Raw genomic sequence first — 20,147 nt, 5'->3', positions numbered from 1 at the left:
TTCTGTTCCCTGAGTGACCAGAGCAGGGGCTGCACTAGAGTAATCAGGAACCTGCTAGAACCAATTAAGGCAAACAGGCTGATTAGAACACCTGCAGCCAATCAAGGCAGGCTAATCAGGGCACCTGGGTTTAAAAAGGAGCTCACCGCCCCCCAGTTAGGGAGGGGGAGCCAGAGGAGAGGAAGTGTGTGAGAGGAGCTGGGAGCAAGAGGTGTAAGGAGCGGGAGTGTTATCAGACACCAGGAGGAAGGCCCTGTGGTGACGATAAAGAAGGTGTTTGGAGGAGGCCATGAGGAAGTAGCCCTGGGAGTTGTAGCTGTCATGCAGCTGTTACAGGAGGCACTATAGACAGCTGCAATCCACAGGGCTCTGGGCTGGAACCTGGAGTAGAGGGCGGGCCTGGGTTCCTCCCAAACCTCCCAACTCCTGATCAGACACAGGAGAAGTTGACCCAGTCTGTGGGGAGGATCACTGAGGTGAGCAAATCTGCCAAATAAGCACAGGACCCACCAAGGTAGAGGAGAAACTTTGTCACATAACATTAAAATAATTAAATGGTAGATTATTTCTCAGAGACAGACACTGAGGGTCAGATTCTCCCGTGTCTCAGATCCACTCAGTGCAGAGGAAGCATCTTTGCAGACTAGCCATTTGTTGGGAGGATACTATCTGTCTGTCTCCTTGTAACCCATTCCTTGTTTATGGATCACGTGTCTGCTAGGGAGTATCAGAAAGCTTCCAAGTGCTATGTTGGGCATTTGGGGTTCTGATTTAGCTGTCAGATAAAAATGTATGTAGCCAGGCAACTCCCTGGTGACTACTTGGGTGGATGCTGAGGAGTGGAGTTATTCCAGCAAAGGTTGACACTTAAACTTACTTACACTCAAATGATTCCTTCTGTCTGCCTTTTCCTGATGGTCTGATGTAACTTACTGTTGGATGTTTGCACCCAGGCTTGGCTAGGCCTCATCTCCTCTTTTTGTCTCCTTTCAACACAGACACAGATAACATATGGCTCAGAACAATCCATCCTTTTCCCAGGATAGCATCATAGGAGCAGAGCTGAAATATTTGGTGCAGAGATTGTCCTCCGACCCTCAAACACATAGGTAATGCCACAGTTTAGAGCTCTGGAGTGCAGATCTCATATAGGCCATAGAAGAAAGAGGATTAAATGAGGGCCTTTGCGTAGCCAAAGGCTTTGTCTCCGGGGACCTCTAATAAGACTAGTGGATACTTACAAATATTGACAAGATTTTTTTTCTCCAATGTTTTCTGAGTCTTGCAAAAAATAGGTATAGCAAAAGTTGCAGAGAGAAGGAAGGGCTTGTCATTGTGTGCCAGGAATGGGATTAAGAACAGACTGTATGGCTGTGGCCCCAGAGTACTGTGTTTGGCATGGCAGAAACAAGATTATCAGCTCTGCTGAGCAGTAGCACAGTCCTGCCCATGCTATGTTCTCAAGAGAATTATTTATATATTGTGACTTGCTTAAGAATTGGTTTCTGTGTTGGGGAGCTTCCAAACTGTATTCTGTTTGCAAAACAAAATCAAACAGAAGTAACACTGGTCAGTGCAAGTCAGAAATAGAAGTAGGGCAAAAACCTTCTTCCAGTATTACTTTTCAGAATTTAATTGGTTTTATTGCCAGCAGTGACAGTAGTGACTAATGCTCTACATGTCCACAGTATCTTTCACCTGAGGATCTCAAAGGGATTTACAAAGGTAGTTGTTCTTAGCACTGTTTTACAGCTGAGGTGATGAAAGCAGAGTTTAACTGATTGACCCAAGATGACATAGGGCAGTGGTCCCCAACCATTTTGGCTGGCGAGCGCCAGCCAAAGGACCACTGCGGTGGTGGAGCACCTGCCAAAATGCCACCAAATTTCGGCAGCGTTTCAGCGGCGATGCCTCTCTGACACCGCTTGCTGTTGACAAGCGATGTCATCGAGAGGCATCCCCACCGAAATTCGGGGGCGACGCCTCTCAATGACATCACTTGTCAGCAGCAAGCGTCGTCATCGAGAGGCGTCCCTGCCGAAATGCTGCTGAAATTCAGTGGCATTTTGGTGGGTGCTCTCCTGGGGGCTAGGACACGGGCGCATTAAGATGCCCCCCTAGGCGCCATGGCACCCACGGGCACCGCGTTGGGGACCACTGACATAGGGAATAGGGAATAAATGAAGTTGGAAATTGCAGAGATGGGGAGAGAACGCAGGGGCCAGATCTCTGGGTGTGGCGAAGCTGCTCTTTGGGCAGGACCCCAGTCAGGGGAGATGGCTTAAAGACAACTTTGTGCTTCTCCAGTCTTTGAAGCAGGTAGGGACCAGTTCAACCTCTGGCAAAATATAGAGAGACTTCACAGCTTCTCTAACCTTTGCCAGCTGCAACAGCTCCCTGCTGGCCCCCACAACCAGGTGAAGAGAGGAAAGGTGCTCTGGGAGTGGTATCACTCAGATGAGGGGATTTTTGGTTTGGTTTTCGAAGTAAGGTATGGTATCTTCAGCTAGTGTCTCCCTACAGGTGAAATGGCCCCAGTGGGTATGTAGGAGGGAAAAGGGGAGTATCAAAGGTCTCAGTGGGAGGAAGCAATGAAATGAAATATTGGTGTGGGGTAGATCTATCTGGGGTGAAGGTCTTCTGAGGGATGAGGGAGAAGAGCCCATCAAAAATTTCAAGAAAAGGAATTCTCTGGCACAAGCAGGGAGGGAGCAGAAAGGCCTGGTTGTATAAACTAGCTAACACATAACTTATTGCAATATGCTTTCATTTTTATCCTACTTCAATGAAAAGAAAATCTCTCTGCAACACTTCCTCATCTTTAGTCACTTTGTTCAATCTGATGACTTTTATTTCTCTTAAAAAAAAATCCATACTTGTTTGATGGTAAATGTTACTAACTGCAGTCTCTTCATTCCTTCACTTCTATTGAAATGAGGACTTTTCGAAGCTAGCATTACTTTTCACAGATAGATCTCAGTCTATAGCAGTAATAATGAAATCACATCTCCTTTGTTGCATCCATTGTTACCTTTATTGCAGAGTTTTCACGGGGTGGTATTTGACACACCTCAAAACATGCAGGGGTGTCCTGCTGTCTATCAGTTGTGGAGGCAACAGGCTAAAGGACATTACAGGCACGACTATATAAGCAAACAGCATTTCAATACTTCACAGTTTTAAAATTACAAGGCCAAGGACTTACCACAAGAAAAGGCTGGCAATGGCACTGAGGTTTCTCACTCATGTACCGTAAAGGCTGAAAGTCATTGTTATCCATACAATTTGGCTTAACACCAAAGGGTCCCTATTTCCAATGAATCAAGTGAGTACTTTACTGAGGAAGGTCGCAGGGTCAAATTTTGACCTCAGAAATGCTGGGGTAAAACCAGAGTAAGCAGTGTGAAGTCAATTGAGTAATTCTGGATTTATAACTGTGTGAGAGAAGTTAGAATCTGGCCCACTATGCTGAATCTTCCATTCCTTTAGCAGTTTCTGGGTAAGTTCTGTGGATCTGCCCATCACAGTTTAAATTTGCACGTCTCTGGATGCCCACGAGAAGAAACTGGTGTGGTTTATTGAACAATAATTATCAGTAGCTGAGACAACTTGTAGCTCTCCTAGAGGCTCACTTCCAGTTCAGACACTATGGTACTTTATTCTAACTAGCTCCGCCAAGGTTTCAAGTTCTTCTAATGAATATTTCGCCATTTTCATCTTCTAGTATCGCTTCAACTCTACTCCTCTGTAAAACAAAGACAAAATGGCGCTGAAAGGCTGAACAATAGCATAAAGCTGTCCCCTGCAGCAATGTGTGATCAAATGCTATTTCAAAAGTTACACTTGCAAGCGAGAGAAATGCCAGATTGGGGTGGGGGAGAAGCTAATAGAAAAATACAGACACTTCATTTCTATCTATTTGTAATGGATGTAACGCTTAGAAGGGGTTATTTTGACAGTAGATGTCCTCTCTATATCTGCAGAAAGTCAAATTGAGACAACAACATTCAATGCTCCCTTTACTATCCCACCAAAGTGCCTCAACCCTTTTCTGGAGGAATCACTTCTAGCCAAAAGTTGTTCAATCTCAGCATAGATTTAATCATAGGCTTCCCTGCTGACACTGCCACTGAAGGAGAGGTGTGTGGGAACTCATTTCCTATAGATCACTAAACAGCTCTCAGATGGCAACTAATGTCAGTTGCTACCAGCCTGAGCTGAATTCAAACCACTGAGCTAGCGTGGAAGTGCCTATATTCCATAGAATCCTAGGGTGAAATAGTGACACCCTTTAAAGTCAATGCAAAATTCCCATTGACTTCAATGGGGTCAGGACTTCACATTCGGAAATTAAGAGATGGAAAAAATGTTTTAGGTCATGTGGTCCATCCCTCTGCCAGGGCAGGAATCTTTTAGCAATCTATTTTTTGAGAGCTTTGTCCAGGCTAGTTTTAAATGTTCCTAGAGATGGTGCTCTTGTAAAAACTGTGCGAGCCATACTATCGCTTCTTCAGCTGCATGTTTCAGGTGAAGGTGAAATGACTAATTTGCTCTTATCCCTGCCCTGTTGCTTGGGGCTTGGAACCATCACCCAGTTTCTCTGACACAGATGTGGGCATGCAGCCTCTTCCTCTATTCTGATGAAGGGAGGGGCAGTTTCCTGTTTTTGTGCAGCAGTTACACTGATCCAGAATGCTCTCAGGCTGTGGTTCCTTGGTACACATACAAATTCTAGCACTGTACAGTACTTCATGCTTTTGTGTCTGTTACTCCAGGTTTCCTCTCCCAGCATTAATGATGAGCTTTGGTACTTGGCCCCAGCGCATCAATGCTACCAATCTCCCATTCAGTTGTGTGTACTCCAGCCTGCAAGGGAGCCTGGGTTTTTCAAAAAACTCAGTCTTATGATGGCAGGTTGCTGCTCCCAAGTGAATGAGAGGTGGTAGGTACTAGCTGGGATAGCTAAGGCCAGCCTAGTAAATTGGTACAGTTGCCTGCAAAGGCTGAGATGGGCTTTCTTAGCAGACTATTCCATTATGTTCACATGCTCTCTGTGCTGTAATCTAGTTCCATCTTGCTACAGCTGTGGGACTGTCTGCCCTTCTCAGCACTCCAAGGACTCTGCTGTATCTGGCATTAACATCCCAGGAATCTGCTCAAGGCAGTCAGGAGTAAAGCAGAAAGATATGTTTACAAATGCTGGCAGAGGGGGGAGGGGAGTGCAGGCATGAAAATCAGAGACAAATCCAGTGTAAGAGCCTGTATTTTAGCTGTCACTCTAAAGGAAATGATCTTTAATACACAGCCACAGACAGCAAGCAGCAAATCCACTTTGCTCAGTTTCCCAGTGCTTTTGCCACAATTATTAGTTGGGAACTGGGCAAAGATCGTTTATCATTAATGTGTTTGATAGCTAATTTTATGCAGAACTGTAGTGTATTATATATGTTGCCATGAGTGACATTAACATAGCACCTTGCCTCCCAAGGGATCCCAAAGTGTTTCACAAACTATATATACCCACCTAAGCTGCACGCATCCCTAGGGTGGAGTGTGCAGCCAGGCAAACAAGTGGTGCTTAGCACACTGAAAAACAGTTGTGTGGGAGATCAGGGAGAGCATTCTGGCCAAGGACAGTGAACCAAAGCCTGCTGAGTCTTATGAAAAGTGCACAGAGATCACTGGTGTTAAAGAGAGCAGACAGGACCTAAGCTTTACATTTTCATCCAAGAGACTTTGAGATGGAGAGTTCCATGGAACTCAGTTCATCTGCCTGGGACAGCTATGAAATAGGCATTTTGCATGTGGGGAAACCAAGACAGAGTGGTTAAGTGACTTAACCTAGGTCACATATTAAGACATTTGCAAAGCTAAGAACAGAACTCAGATATCCCGACTCTGCGTTCCCTGTTCTAACCAATATAACTTATTTGGTGCTAAACTTAGTTAAATAATATGTATATACCTCTAGCTACTTCTGTTTATGATCTACAGTTCAACTGGCCATGGGTTACTGAGTACATTCCAAGAGTAACTTGCCTGCTAAGCACTCCTCTCCTTTAAAACTAGAAATGGACAGATAAGATAGTGAAAGAAATCAGTTTAACTGCTGGTAAGTGCTCAGACATACCTGAACTCTGTCCAAGTTATCTGCTAGTTTCTGAATGTTCTTTCTGGGTGGGAGAAACACCTCCAGTCTCACAGCGCCTCTGGCAGTTTTCTGGCAGGATATCAGATGGTTTATTTCCTGAGCCTGTGGTGAAAAACAAACAAACCCCAAAAGACCAAAGGATAAAGAAAGCAATCACGTTAGACCAAAATGAGCCAAATAAATCTGCAGGGTAATTGCTGTGAAGTCAATGGGATTAATCTGGCCCTGTGGGTTAAGGAAACTGATCTTCAGACTGTGAAACAAACCTAAATTAAACAAACAAATAAACCTCATATCCCCCCTCAAAAAATCTTTTTATGGTTCTGTTTTTTTAGAAAACCTGATCTAACTCCCACTGAAGTCTCAGAGGGTACATCTACACTACGGGATTATTCCAATTTTACATAAACCGGTTTTGTAAAACAGATTGTATAAAGTCGAGTGCACGCGGCCACACTAAGCACATTAATTCGGCGGTGTGCATCCACGGTCCGAGGCTAGCATCGATTTCCGGAGCGTTGCACTGTGGGTAGCTATTCCGTAGCTATCCCATAGTTCCTGCAGTCTCCCCCGCCCCTTGGAATTCTGGGTTGAGATCCCAGTGCCTGATGGGGCAAAAATCATTGTCATGGGTGGTTCTGGGTAAATGTCGTCAGTCATTCCTTCCTCTGGGAAAGCAACGGCAGACAATCATTTCACGCCCTTTTTCCCTGGATTGCCCTGGCAGATGCCATAGCACGGCAACCATGCAGCCTGTTTTGCCTTTTGTCACTGTCACCGTATGTGTACTCGATGCCGCTGACAGAGGCAATACTGCAGCGCTACACAGCGGCATTCATTTGCTTTTGCATGATAGCAGAGATGGTTATTAGTTGTTCTGTACCGTCTGCTGCCATTGTAAATTGGCGATGAGATGACGGTTATCTGTCGTTCTGTACCGTCTGCTGCTATTATGAGTGCCCCTGGCTGAGATCAGCCGGGGGCACAAAGGCAAAAATAGGAATGACTCCCTGAATCAATCCCTCCTTTATGGTATCTAAAAATAGTCAGTCCTGCCTAGAATATGGGGCAAGTGTACTAGAGAACCAGAGAGCACAGCCGCTTCGTGTCAGATCCTGCAGAAGTGATGAGCTGCATGCCATTTATGGGGGGTGCCCCTGCAACAACCCCACCCATTGCTTCTCTCCTCCCTCAACTTTCCTGGGCTACCGTGGCAGTGTCCCCCCCATTTGTGTCATGAAGTTATAAAGAATGCAGAAATAAGAAACACTGACTTGTTACTGAGATAAAATGAGGGGGAGGCAGCCTCCAGCTGCTATGATAATCCAGGCAGGACATGAAGCAGTGTTGGGGAGAGGAACCCAGCATCCCGCTGCTATGATAGTCCAGGCAGTACAGAATCTTTTCTTTACACATGAAAGGGAGGGGGCTGATGGAGCTCAGCTCCCAGTTGCTATGAAAAGACGGTTACCAGCCGTTCTGTACCATCTGCTGGGAATGACCGGGAATCATTCCTATTTTTACCCAGGCACCCCCAGCCAGCCTCACCTGAGACCAGCCAGGAGTACTCAGCAGCTATCAAGCATATTGTGCCGTCTGCCACCAGGGAGGGAAGAGGAGCGGATACTGCTCTTTAATGCCGCAGCATCACGTCTACCAGCAGCATTCAGTACACATAGGGTGACATTAAAAAAAGTCAAGAAATGATTTTTTTTCCCTTTTCTTTCATGTGTGGGGGGGAAGGAGTAAATTGACGAGCTATACCTTGAACCATGCCGGACAATGTGTTTGAACCTACAGGCATTGGGAGCTCAGCCAAGAATGCAAATACTTTTCAGAGACTGCTGTGGACTGTGGGATAGCTGGAGTACTCAGTACCCTCTCCCTCCCTCCATGAGCGTCCATTTGATTCTTTGGCTTTCGGTTACGCTTGTCACGCAGCACTGTGTAGCTTGGAGATTTTTTTCAAATGCTTTGGCATTTCAACTTCTGTAACGGACCTCTGATAGAACAGATTTGTCTCCCCATACTGCGATCAGATCCAGTATCTCCTGTACAGTCCATGCTGGAGCTCTTTTTGGATTTGGGACTGCATCGCCACCCGTGCTGATCAGAGCTCCACGCTGGGCAAACAGGAAATGAAATTCAAAAGTTCACGGGGCTTTTTCTGTCTACCTGGCCACTGCATCAGAGTTCAGATTTGTCATAAACAGATAGCTAAGGGTTAATGTCTCTTTCACCTGAAGCACCTGACCAGAGGACCAATCAGGAAACCGGATTTTTTCAACTTTGGGTGGAGGGATTTGAGTGTCTTTGTCTTTGTTTTCTGGCTGCCTGCTTGCTCTGAGCTTTGGAGAAGTAGTTCTACTTTCTAGTCTTCTGTTTCTAAGTGTAAGGACAAAGAGATCAGATAGTAAGTTATATGGTTTCTTTTCTTTGGTATTTGCATGAATATAAGTGCTGGAGTGCTTTGATTTGTATTCTTTTTGAATAAGGCTGTTTATTCAATATTCTTTTAAGCAATTGACCCTGTGTTGTATCATCTAAATACAGAGAGAACATTTGTACTTATTTTTCTTTCTTTTTATATAAAGCTTTCTTTTAAGACCTGTTGGAGTTTTTCTTTACTGCAGGGAAATTGAGTCTGTACTCACCAGGGAATTGGTGGGAGGAAGAAATCAGGGGAGATCTGTGTGTGTTGAAGTGGCTAGCCTGATTTTGCATTCCCTCTGGGTGAAGAGGAAAGTACTTTTTGTTTCCAGGATTGGGAACAGAGAGGGAGATTCACTCTGTTTGGATTCACAGAGCTTGTGTCTGTGTATCTCTCCAGGAGCACCTGGAGGGGGGAAGGGAAAAAGGATTATTTCCCTTTGTTGTGAGACTCAAGGGATTTGGGTCTTGGGGTCCCCAGGGAAGGTTTTTCAGGGGGACCAGAGTGCCCCAAAACACTCTAATTTTTTGGGTGGTGGCAGCAGGTACCAGGTCCAAGCTGGTAACTAAGCTTGGAGGTTTTCATGCTAACCCCCATATTTTGGACGCTAAGGTCCAAATCTGGGACTAAGGTTATTACAAGATTGCTGTCCAGAATGGTCACAGTGGTGCACTGTGGGATACTGCCCGGAGGCCAATACCATCGATTTGCGGCCACACTAACCCTAATCTGATATGGTAATACCGATTTTTGCGCTACTCCTCTTGTTGGGGAGGAGTACAGAAACCGGTTTAAAGAGCCCTTTATATCGATATAAAGGGCCTCGTTGTGTGGATAGGTGCGGTGTTAAATCAGTTTAACGCTGCTAAAATCGGTTTAAACGCGTAGTGTAGACCAGGCCTCAGAGTCTTTCTATTGACTTCAAGTGGAAGTAGGTCTGGGCCCAAAGCCAGCATGGTTAAAAAGCCCCAATATATGGGTAGGGATTTACTCTGGCTAGCAGAATCCTACTGCTCTATAGACGGGCTTTTAGAAATGACAATGAAAGGCATTAAAAGGTTTATCATGCTATGGAACTGCAAAGAAATGAGTGCTACCCCCGAATGAAACTGTGTACATGGAGTGGGTATTGAAAAATGATCAGCTACGTCCAATCAGAACATGATCTAAAACCTGTCCTTGAGAACAGAGTGTCTTGCCTACTTTGTTACAGGTAACCCCTAAGACTGCTCTAACTGCCCCATAAGGAGAGGACAGAGGAACTGGGCATCCCTTGTGCCCCACACACTGTGCCCCAGCAAAGAGTTCCAGCATGGCTTCTTTGTGCTGCCCAATTTCTCTGCCCTTTCCTTCTCTCTCTCTCTTTTGTTTTTCCCTCTGATGTTGTTTTGCTTCTCTCTTTTTCCTTGACTTTCCCTTCTGTTGTTGTTGCTGTTGCCCTTTCTCTGGTTTGATATTCCTCCTCATGTGGTGACTCCCCAACCTCATTCTCTCCCCCAGGAGAAGGCTGCACACCCTATGAGCTACTACTGCTGAGCTGAGAGCCATAGGAGCAAAGTGAAGTGGCTCGGGCCAATGGGCTATGCCTGAATATGCAGATCTGAGCATGAGCTGTTCTCCTGGCTGTCTGCTCTAAGGGTCACTGTGGAAGCAGGGAGCTGCCTGACCTCCATCAGTAGCATATGTCCAGAATGGGATTTAGGATCGTGCAGCTTTCTCTGCTCCTCTCCACTTTGCTGTGTTCTATTTGGACTTGCCTGGTGCCTCTGCAGAGGAATCAATTTGGGAGATATTGGTCCAGTTCTCAGATGACCTCACTTCCAATGGATCCCTTGTAGGCAGCTTTAGCAGAGTGTCCCAGACACAAGATTGAAATCTATTTTCCGCCCTGCAGGAGATACCTCCAGGTCAGGGTAGAGGAGCAGTGTGTAGGAAAGCTTGCCCAGCTGCTGCCAGTCCTTGTTCTGTGCCCCAAGGTCATATATGGACACTAAAATTCACTTTAAAAAAAATCTAAACTAAAGCAAACAAATCCCCTAGCAAAATGAAGATCAATAAAAACATGGCCAAGCACTGTCTTATGTTTAGAAGATGCATCTTTGCACATATTCAGTTGTGTGTTGCCAAGTTTTGGAAATCAGCAAAAATTTACTTCAGTTACTGTAAACTAAAGACCCTCTGGAGACAGTCTGTCTTGCTTTCCAGAGTAGCCTGGGTTGGGGGAGAGAGGCAGTTGGACAGTAGTATAGGAGAAACCCTGTTCCACTGTTACTAACTATAGCATATATTAATTTCAGAGTCATAAATAACTTCAGTACCATGGTTACAGTGCTAGCCAAGTATGATATCATTTAGTTTGGGATTAGGGGAAAATATCTTCCTTGAGGCTCTAGGGTCTAAAATAAGCAACTTTTCCAGAATTGGTTTTCTCACAGGGAATAAACAGAGAAACTCCAGTCTGCAGTTGTAAACTGGAAGTTACTTTAGTGCACTTGATGAGATGAGATGTATTGTATGAGATCTATGCTGAGCTTTTAGGACAGGATTTTCAAAAGCACCCAAGTGAGTTAGGAGCACAAAGCCCTATTGACTTTATTGGTGCATGTGCTCCTAAATCACTTGGGTACTTAGAAAATGCCATCCTTAATGAATGACAGTGTGCTGATGTGATCTTTTCCAACACCAGTTTGATATATGAAGCAACACATAAACCTCCTCCTTCTAGGAGTTAGAATTGTCTAATGACAATTAGAAAGACAATTGTGCAGACAATTTTCATGGTTGCATGCACAAGTGGAAACTACACAAGCAAATAATCAGCTAGAGGAATAGTTGGTTATTTGCATTCACAGTTGTCATGGCTTCACACACAACTGTGGTAGGTTTATTTTAAAACTGGACATGCAACCACGTGCATGCACAATTCTGCAGGTCCTGGCCAAAATTCAGCAAAAGGATTGTTTTCATTTTACAAATGGATCCTAAATAATGTTCTCCTGCACTTGAATGTAATGGAGCATCACAAGGACCACAGACGAGAAAATGGGCTCATTTTAGTGACCAAAGCTGTCTATGGGTTATGTCTACAGTGGAGCTGGAGGTGTAATTTCTAATCGAGCTAACATGCTAAAATCAGCAGTGGAGCCACAACGCCACAAGCAGTGGGATAGGCCAGCTAATTGTGTATTTAGCATCTCAGGTAGCACTGTATTCAGCATGGCTAGCCCATACCACTGCTTCTGCTGATCAATCTAGCAGGAGTATGTCTACCTGAGCTGGAAATTAAATCTCCAGCCCCAGTGTAGACAAACCCTCTAAGAGAAGGCACTATGGAGAAACAGCCATATCTCCATTGTTAAGATTGCAACTGAGGTTCCATTATAATCTTCATTTTCACCCCTTCTCTATATTAGGATGAAGAAAAGTTTGTCAGCTGAAAAAATGGATGATGACTGTTAGAATTTTCCCCACACATTTCAGGATGTTTAATGAAACAGGTTTGAAGGTGCAACTGGATACAAATTTCCTCTCTTTTGAACATGAAGGAGAAAAACTAATATTTTGTTTTTTCCCTTGCTCACTTCAAAATATAATAATTTGTATGCATTAGAAAAGTGACATTTCAGGGTATGATAAAGAAATTATCTTTGCTGCCTACGATTCCTCAGTCCCATCTCACACAACACTATCAGCCTGGCCTGTTCATGAAAGGTCTTTGAGGTTAACTTACTCTCAAGTTCTGAAATCGGAGTCTCACGTTTCGAAGGCGGTTCCGGGCTTCTGCAGCCTTGAGCAGCCCAATGACCCTGGCTTGCTTCTTTTGCTCTGCATCTCTTTCACACATGGAGTGCTTGTGTGAAATTTTATCCATCATAAGAATCTCTGAAGCCAGCATGGATTTCACTGGTTCCTCAGTGGGCTCAGCAAATGCCAGATACCTCTCTTTTTGCTGTGGAGACACTGCATTTACATCAAATGAAAGTAAACTCTTCCGGGACTTAGGAATAATTGTCCCTTTGTGCATAGTTGTTTCTCTTGCAGTCATCTTTATTCTAGGTTAAGATTGAGAAAGATGAAAACAATCCAGAGTGGTAACAATGTGAGGTGAGGAGTACTTGGTGCTTTGGGAAATCCTACACTCTTCAAGTGAAAGCCCCATCTGGCTTAGGAAGTGTCAGGCTGAGGGCAGGATTCACACTCAGGTTTCTTAGTGCTATATAATGGTACCAGTAGGTTACTTAGTGTGGTCCAGTAAATAGTGCACTGAACTATGACTCAGGAGATCTAGGTGCTATTCCTGGTTCTGTGGCTGACCTGCTCTTTGACCCTGGGTAAGTTAACTTTGCTTCTCTTTCACCTTATGTCTGTCTTCTCTACTAGGTTTGCAAGGTCCTTGGGAGCAGGGACTGTTTCTTATTGTGTGTCTGTATAGTACCCAGCACCATCAGGCACCGATCTCAATTGGGACATGTAGGCACTATTGCAAAATACATCTTCATCATAATGGTCTAGCCTTACTTTTTAAACATTTTTCTTTAATCTGTATTATTTCAATTCTTCAAACCCTTTGCTCCTCAATGAGAAGATTCAGACACTGTGTTGGCTACTACAACATATTCATGGCTACTCATACATTAAACGTCCAACTGCCTGATCTGTCTTTTTGGTGGATACTTTTCTCTCTCCTATAAAAGAAAACCATCTGTCTAAGCTACACGTGCATCTCCAATTTCCTTGGCAGCTCTTAAATATTGTACTTGAGTGTTTAGAAATGCTCAGTGAGTTGCTCATCACTGCTGTTGTACTAAAAGAGCCAATTGTGGGGTCAGGTCAGTCCCTTTTGTTTTCAAGTATTTACTATTCTAAGTTCAGTTTTAATGCAATCTTAGAAACATTTTAGACCAGCCCAAAGGCCCAATGGCTGTGCTCTTCTGCACTCCTATGTAGGAGACACATTGAGCTTGGCAGCACTACAGAGACATGTATTGGACCTCTGCAATTCATGTCACTCACTGATCCCCTTGGTTGACTAAGGACTGAAGTTTTCAAGCTATGAAGTGAGTCCTTCTTAGTCTGGAAGAATGGGGTCTTAGCTGAATTTGGGTGTGTAAACTGGGCAGTAAAATGGGATGTTGGTCAAGGATCTAAGGATCCCTGGGACAAAATGTTTTAAATATGTGTTTTAATAGTTCATGTCATAGCTTGCATCAGCTTGTCAGGTACATCCTGATGGATTTCCCCCCTGCTTCATCAGCACTCTGCAATCTGTACAAGCTTGTATTGATGGATGGATACAGGGCATCAGATCCTCAGCTGCTGTGAATCATTGTAGCTTCACTGAAGTAATGCAGCTACCCCAATTTACATCAGCAGAGGAACTGGCCCAGGAAGGATTTCTGGAACTTCAGTTCAGTTTTAGGCCAAGCACTGAGGTAAACAACAGCCATCTAGAATGCAGTGTGAATCAAACACATGAGTCAAAGCCTCAAAAGGCTGTAATTACATGTAAAACATACAAATCAGGATTTAGATAATCCTGTAGATTAAAAGCAGTGAATAAAGTACAAGACATTAGACATCAAATACAGTTGTGAAAAGAAATTTACAATATATCTACCTGTGATAATAATTAATAATATCACTTACCAAACACCATACATTTTCAAACTATTCCACAAACATGAACTGATTGATGATCTTTCAAACAACCCTGTGAGGTTGGCAAGCATCATTATCCCTATTTTATAGAGGGCTCAGAGGTTAATTGACTTGCTCAAGATTATACAAATCAGAAGTGGAGTTGGGATTACAACTCAGAAGTCTTTACTCTAATTACTAGCTAACACTGATATGTATCTATGGTATTAATAGGAGCAGGTAGAGATGCTGTGCTAGAATACTTGACTTAGAGACCCCTCACTTTTCAAAGAACACACCATGAATGAGAAGCTCTCATGTTTAATGCGTTGAAAAAGAAGTTCAGAAAAACTGGGATATTTCAACAACTTCTGAATACAATTTGAATCAAACAGAAGCTCTGATATGTTCAAGTTAATCCATAACTACCAAACCCAATTCACACATTTATGCAAATGTTTCATAATGAAACTCTTCCAGTTTCAATTTTTATATAAAATCTAGTTGAATTTGGAGCTAATCTGGGCCAGTTTATGATTCCAGGTGAGAATCATACCAAATACAGTGATTTTCTATGGTTTTGACCTGAAACCAGACAGAATGGGGCAGTTTCGGGTGAAACATACAGTGAAACTGAGGTAGGCATAAAAAAAGGGGAGGTGTGCCCATGAACCCACATGTCAACCAGAAGTGCAAAATGTTTTACACCAACCCATGTGAACCAAAACTAGCACACAGCTCTATAATGAACAAACAAAGGGCAGTGTTGATTAGTGCTCATTTATTTCTCAGAATGTGGAATTTTCCCAGCAATTTGTGCCAGTCTGCAGTAACCCGAAGCTATTCTTGTCACAGGAAATAATGTTGGTAAGGAGGAAGTCTGCTTCTGGTGCAGACAGCCGTGTGACTAGAATGTAACAAGCCTTAGACCCACTTACTGTATGCAGATCCGGAAGTTTATTCAGAAGAGCCGTTTTCATTAAACTTTGTTTTGACTCACAAACAAGCAAACTAGACAATCCCCATTATATTGAGAACAAGAGGCATATCCAGAAGTATAAGGAGGTATATAATAGATTCTGTTGCACTCCTTTAAATTTACCTATATGCAGATACTAATGTGCAAGTGAGTGTAAGGAAGGTAAAATGTTTTAATTTCCATGCTAACATGGTGGAAGAATATTTAAAGAGGTGTAAGTTACTGTGGAGTGGGGGCTACTTTTCTTACTTATTTTACACCTATTGTTTGTAGTAGTAACAGGAGCAGTTGAAGGTACTGTGCTAGGATCCTTGGCTTAGAGCTCCCACTCTTTTCAAATGAAGAAGGCTCAATATACTCTAAGTGGGCTAAATTCAGATATGATTTGGGGATATACCACAGATGGGAATTTAAGTCATTAAGTAAGTCCAAGAGAATCTAATTACGGTAGTCCAAGTGTGAGTAACATGTATGTTTAGGGAAACAAAAGAAGGGGGAAAGTTACAATTTAGATGAGTAAACTCACCTCAGAATTTGGCCCTAGGTCTTGAAGGAGCAGCCTACTGTGTCTGTATACAGGAGTTGTGTCCTAGCAGTAGCAGAAGTGTTACATGGTAGTTTCAAATTACTTTATAGTAATTGGCAAAACTGGGTGTGGGGGAAATTTTGTAGTAGCAAAAGGTGAAAGAGAATTCCTTGGCAAGATAAAGGCCAATACTTTTGCAGTCAGTAAAACCACTGAATTATTTAACTCTGAAAATTAATTCCTATTCATGTAGTAACAACATAGCTATGCTGTATCGCATATATACATATGTATATATACACTATATATTCTGTAACAGGAACAATGTATTTTTGCTATACCTCTTGTATCCTGTGTATGCTGAACCTGGTCATATAACAGAAAGTTAGAGGGAAATATTCTGACTGTAGAAAGAAACCAGTCTGATTCCATAGAAGACTGCTCAGAAAGTCTTTTTTTTTCTTTTTTTTTTAAAAATAAAATAAGAAGTTAGAGGAAAGAGAGAAAACAAAATGGACTTCTCGAAAGGAAGATTCCTTTCATTTGTACTGCTCATACAAAACAATGGCAGGAAATCACACAGGATGCTACTGACAAGAAGAGGAACTTGTTTTGAGGATGGTAGTGGATACTGCAAATGGGATTTTAAACACATACAAGTCTTTTTCTTGTTAATATATCATTACTTCCAATGCTTTCTCGATCTTCTGATGCCAGAAGAGCTATGCATATTATGATGAACTGTTTGTTGTTTGAAGACTTTATGCTTATGACCAAAACTAGATAAGCTGTCTTGTAATATATTACTTCAGAGTTTTGCTCTTACAAAACCCTGTTCAGGAACTGAAACTTTTGAAGTCTAGCTGAGAAATGTGGTGAAGAATCCACCCACTTTGAATTCTCTTTGGCTCACTATACTCCATGTGTGAAACATAGAAAATAAAGAGAAGGCAGGAACTCTTGTGAAAAAAGGGCAAAGTTCACAAGTCCTTCAGAATCCAAACATTTCCCTTGCCATTACACCTTTACCCCAATATAACACGACCTGATATAACACGAATTCAGATATAACACGGTAAAGCATCGCTCTCCGGGGGGGCAGGGCTGCGCCCTCCAGCAGATCAAAGCAAGTTTGATATAACGCGGTAAGATTTTTTGGCTCCCGAGGACAGCGTTATATTGGGGTAGAGGTGTATTAAGCAATAATGTAACAAAATTATCCATTTTTACAGAGGTAGTTGGCTTGTTTCTTTCCCATGCATTATTAGTATGATGGTTCAATGGTTACTGTACTTCGTGTATTTACCTTAGTGGAAGTTGCACGGCTAAACCTCTGTTTTGAAAGCACAGAATTGTTAGAATATTATGAGAGAGATTATAAGAAAACATTGCACATAAGTGCTGAGAGCGGCTTGGGGCTCTTGCTATGCCCAGTGGGGAGGAGGCAGGGGTGCCCTGAGGGGGAGCTGGGAGACTAAGAGGCAGCCCTGAGGGCAGGATGCCCTGGGTCTGTGCCGGGGGGGCAGAAGCTGGGGGGGGCTGGGACTGCACTGGGGGCAGGGATCGTATGGAGGGGGGGCTGGCCCTGCGCTGGGGACAAGAATCTGTGGGAGGGGGCTGGGGCTGCGCTGGGGGCAGGGACCCTGTGGAGGGGGGCTGGCGCTGCGCTGGAGGCAAGGACCCTTGGGGGTGTGGAGATGCACTAGGAATGGGAGGGGGCAGGGACCCTGGGGGGGGCGAAGCACTAGGAATGGGAGGGGGCAGGGACCCTGGGGGCGGGGCTGGGGCTGCGCTGGGGGCAGGGACCCGGGGGGGGAGATCCACTAGGAATGGGAGGGGGCAGGGACCCTGGGGGGGGCGAAGCACTAGGAATGGGAGGGGGCAGGGACCCTGGGGGCGGGGCTGGGGCTGCGCTGGGGGCAGGGACCCTGGGGGGGGGGAAGCACTAGGAATGGGAGGGGCGGGAGCCCCGGGGAGTCTGGGGCTGCGCTGGGGATCGGGGGGGTCGGATACAATCTCCCCCCCCCGCGGAGCCCGCTCTTACCCCTCCCGTCGCGTCTCCTCTTCCCGCCAGGGCCAGGCCCGGCCTCGCTTCCCCCTCGCGGCCTTTACAATCGTTGCCATGGACACGGCGCTGCCGGGCAACCCGGCCAAGCGGCTCCGCCCCTCCGCCTCGCTCCCAGCTCGGGGACCACGTGACAGGCAGACGGCCTCCGCGCGCCGCAGGGGCCGGGACGAGTGGGGGATAGCAGCTCGGCTGTGCGCGTGGTGCGGGCGGGGCGCTTCGCCTGCAGGGAGCGCGCGCTCAGGGGTTGGGGGAGAGCTGGGTTCGAAAGCAGCGGCAGAGCAGTGCGGCGGTTGCAATGGGGGGGTGGCTGCAAACGAAGACTGGGATAGAGCGGAGCAATATGGGGGGTTGGATTGCAAAAGGAGAGGGACTTCCGGGCAAGAGTCGGGGTGGGGGCCGAGCGACACAGGGCCTGGCATTGCAATAGCAGGGTTATGCCGCAGCGTGGAAGAGGGGATGGAGGCGGAGGTGCCTGGCACACGAAACTGAAATGGTCGCGTGTCTTTGCAAACTGGGGCTGGGGCCTTGTGCAGAGAAGTATGGGATATGGGACTGCAATATGAGAGGGTGCAGGCAAGGCCAGGGACGTGTTGCCATTGCTCGCTGGAGGCCTAGGGCTGAACTAAGGGGTATTGCTGGTCCAGTCTGTGGGGCTTTTGCAGGGCTATATGGGGAGTTTGCACTGCTTCTGCTTATACTATGCATGTCTCCACCCAGTGCTAGAAGTTCCTTAATTTGTGCGTCTTGTAAGTTCTTTGGGGGCAGTGACACTCTTTTTGTTGTGTGTTTGTACTGTCCCTAGCACCATGAAGCCCTGGTTCCTGATTGCAGCTGTGAGGTACTACTACATTACAATTGATACATAAAGGCTAATTGTATACATATCTAACCTATGCAGCTTGGCAATCTTAGCTCTGCTACCCTCACCATCCTCCTCCCAGCCCTACTGCTTTATGTTCTACTGTTTTCACCTTTTGTTTTAAATTAGACTGTTAACTCCTAGAAGAAGGGATGGTCTCCAACTATGTGCCTGTAGAGTGCCAGCCCTAGCACAAGGGGAATCCATGCCTGATTTAAGCCTCTGGATGTTGCTGCAACAACAGTGATGTTCACAAAGATGCAGTGTTTTCTTGGTCATCTGTTGGATAGTCATTCTACTTTTTCCCACTGATGGAGATATAATCCATTATCTTCTTGATTAGCTTGCTGTGTATTAGAGTCTTCTAGGATTCCTGAGCACGGGGGTAGGCAACCTGGCACGCACACTGCCCACGTCCTGGCCACCAGTCCGGGGGGCTCTGCATTTTAATTTAATTTTAAATGAAGCTTCTTAAACATGTTAAAAACCTTATTTACTTTACATACAACAATAGTTTAGTTATATATTATAGGCTTAGAGAAAGAGACCTTCTAAAAATGTTAAAATGTATAACTGGCACACGAAACCTTAAATTAGAGTGAATAAATGAAGACTCGGCACACTTCTGAAAGGTTGCCAACCCCTGCCTTAGCAGCCCCCACTTACAGAAGTTGGCTCTGTACAGCATTTCAGGTCATCTGATAGTAACATGGGACCAAATGAATCTATGGAGTATCTCACTCCACTGACATCAGTGAAGTTATATTAGGGATGAACTTGGCTCATGGTTTATGATAGTCACTGTTTGTGTCCCCTTCGAACGAATCCCAGCCCTTGTATTTTTCCTGTACATGTTAGAATTGCAGACAAATGAGGTGCATAGCAGGGGAATGACATTTCTTATATCAGCTAAGTGCTATTTTATAACAGGACAAGTGATACAGTGACACTTCAGAAAACAAGTGATGAAGAACATTGCTTCACGAGCCCCTCCTTTTTGCTCTAAAGAAAACTTTTTCTTGCCCTGTCTTTCCATTCCAGCAGTTTCTTCTGCCAAATTGTAGTGTATATAATATACCACAAATGTAGAACAACTAATTTTACCTGAACAGGTGTAAAATTGCACTCATTAAAGGAGCACATTTATTTGAAAAATGCAGTTCTTAGGACTTTGTAATTGCTTGTTAGTGAAGCGATTGCTTTGACCTTCAGAGACTGATGTGGTATAATATGCTGATTAATAGTTTTTAGCAAGAAAGAGTCTGTAGAGGAGAACATCTTGCCTTTATTCAAATAATTTCAAGAGCATTCTTACCATTTTCACATATCTTACTGAATAGATTTAATGAAAAATTCCCCTAATTCTAGGTTAATGAATTGGCCACTTGCATCATGTTAACACCAGTCAAAAATTTTCTTGTGATGTCCTGATGATAAAGGTAGAGCTCCAACTATCATGCATTCCTGGGTTCATGTCTCATTCATTCAGTTTCTGG

The 20,147-nt window shown here is 44.5% G+C and overlaps 1 protein-coding gene across 2 annotated transcripts; it reads right to left on the bottom strand.

Annotated features, from left to right (window-relative positions):
- Positions 1 to 3,011: 3,011 nt before the first annotated feature.
- LKAAEAR1 (LKAAEAR motif containing 1) lies at positions 3,012 to 17,925 on the bottom strand. 2 transcript variants are annotated; one of them, XM_050918746.1, is made up of 4 exons: positions 17,769 to 17,925; positions 12,313 to 12,634; positions 6,131 to 6,253; positions 3,012 to 3,745 (listed from the first exon to the last, which is right to left on the bottom strand). In XM_050918746.1, exons 1-4 carry the CDS (start codon positions 17,846 to 17,848, stop codon positions 3,683 to 3,685), a joined length of 588 nt encoding a protein of 195 aa, XP_050774703.1. In that variant the 5' UTR covers positions 17,849 to 17,925; the 3' UTR covers positions 3,012 to 3,682. The 2 variants fall into 2 exon arrangements, with proteins under 2 accessions (XP_050774703.1, XP_050774704.1); XM_050918747.1 differs by lacking the exon at positions 17,769 to 17,925 and adding an exon at positions 16,066 to 16,185.
- Between the last annotated feature and the right edge of the window lie 2,222 nt (positions 17,926 to 20,147).

The sequence above is a fragment of the Gopherus flavomarginatus genome, chromosome 11 (genome assembly GCF_025201925.1).
Source record: "Gopherus flavomarginatus isolate rGopFla2 chromosome 11, rGopFla2.mat.asm, whole genome shotgun sequence".
Taxonomy (NCBI): Eukaryota; Metazoa; Chordata; order Testudines; family Testudinidae; genus Gopherus; species Gopherus flavomarginatus.
This window is presented reverse-complemented; position numbering and strand designations above follow the sequence as displayed.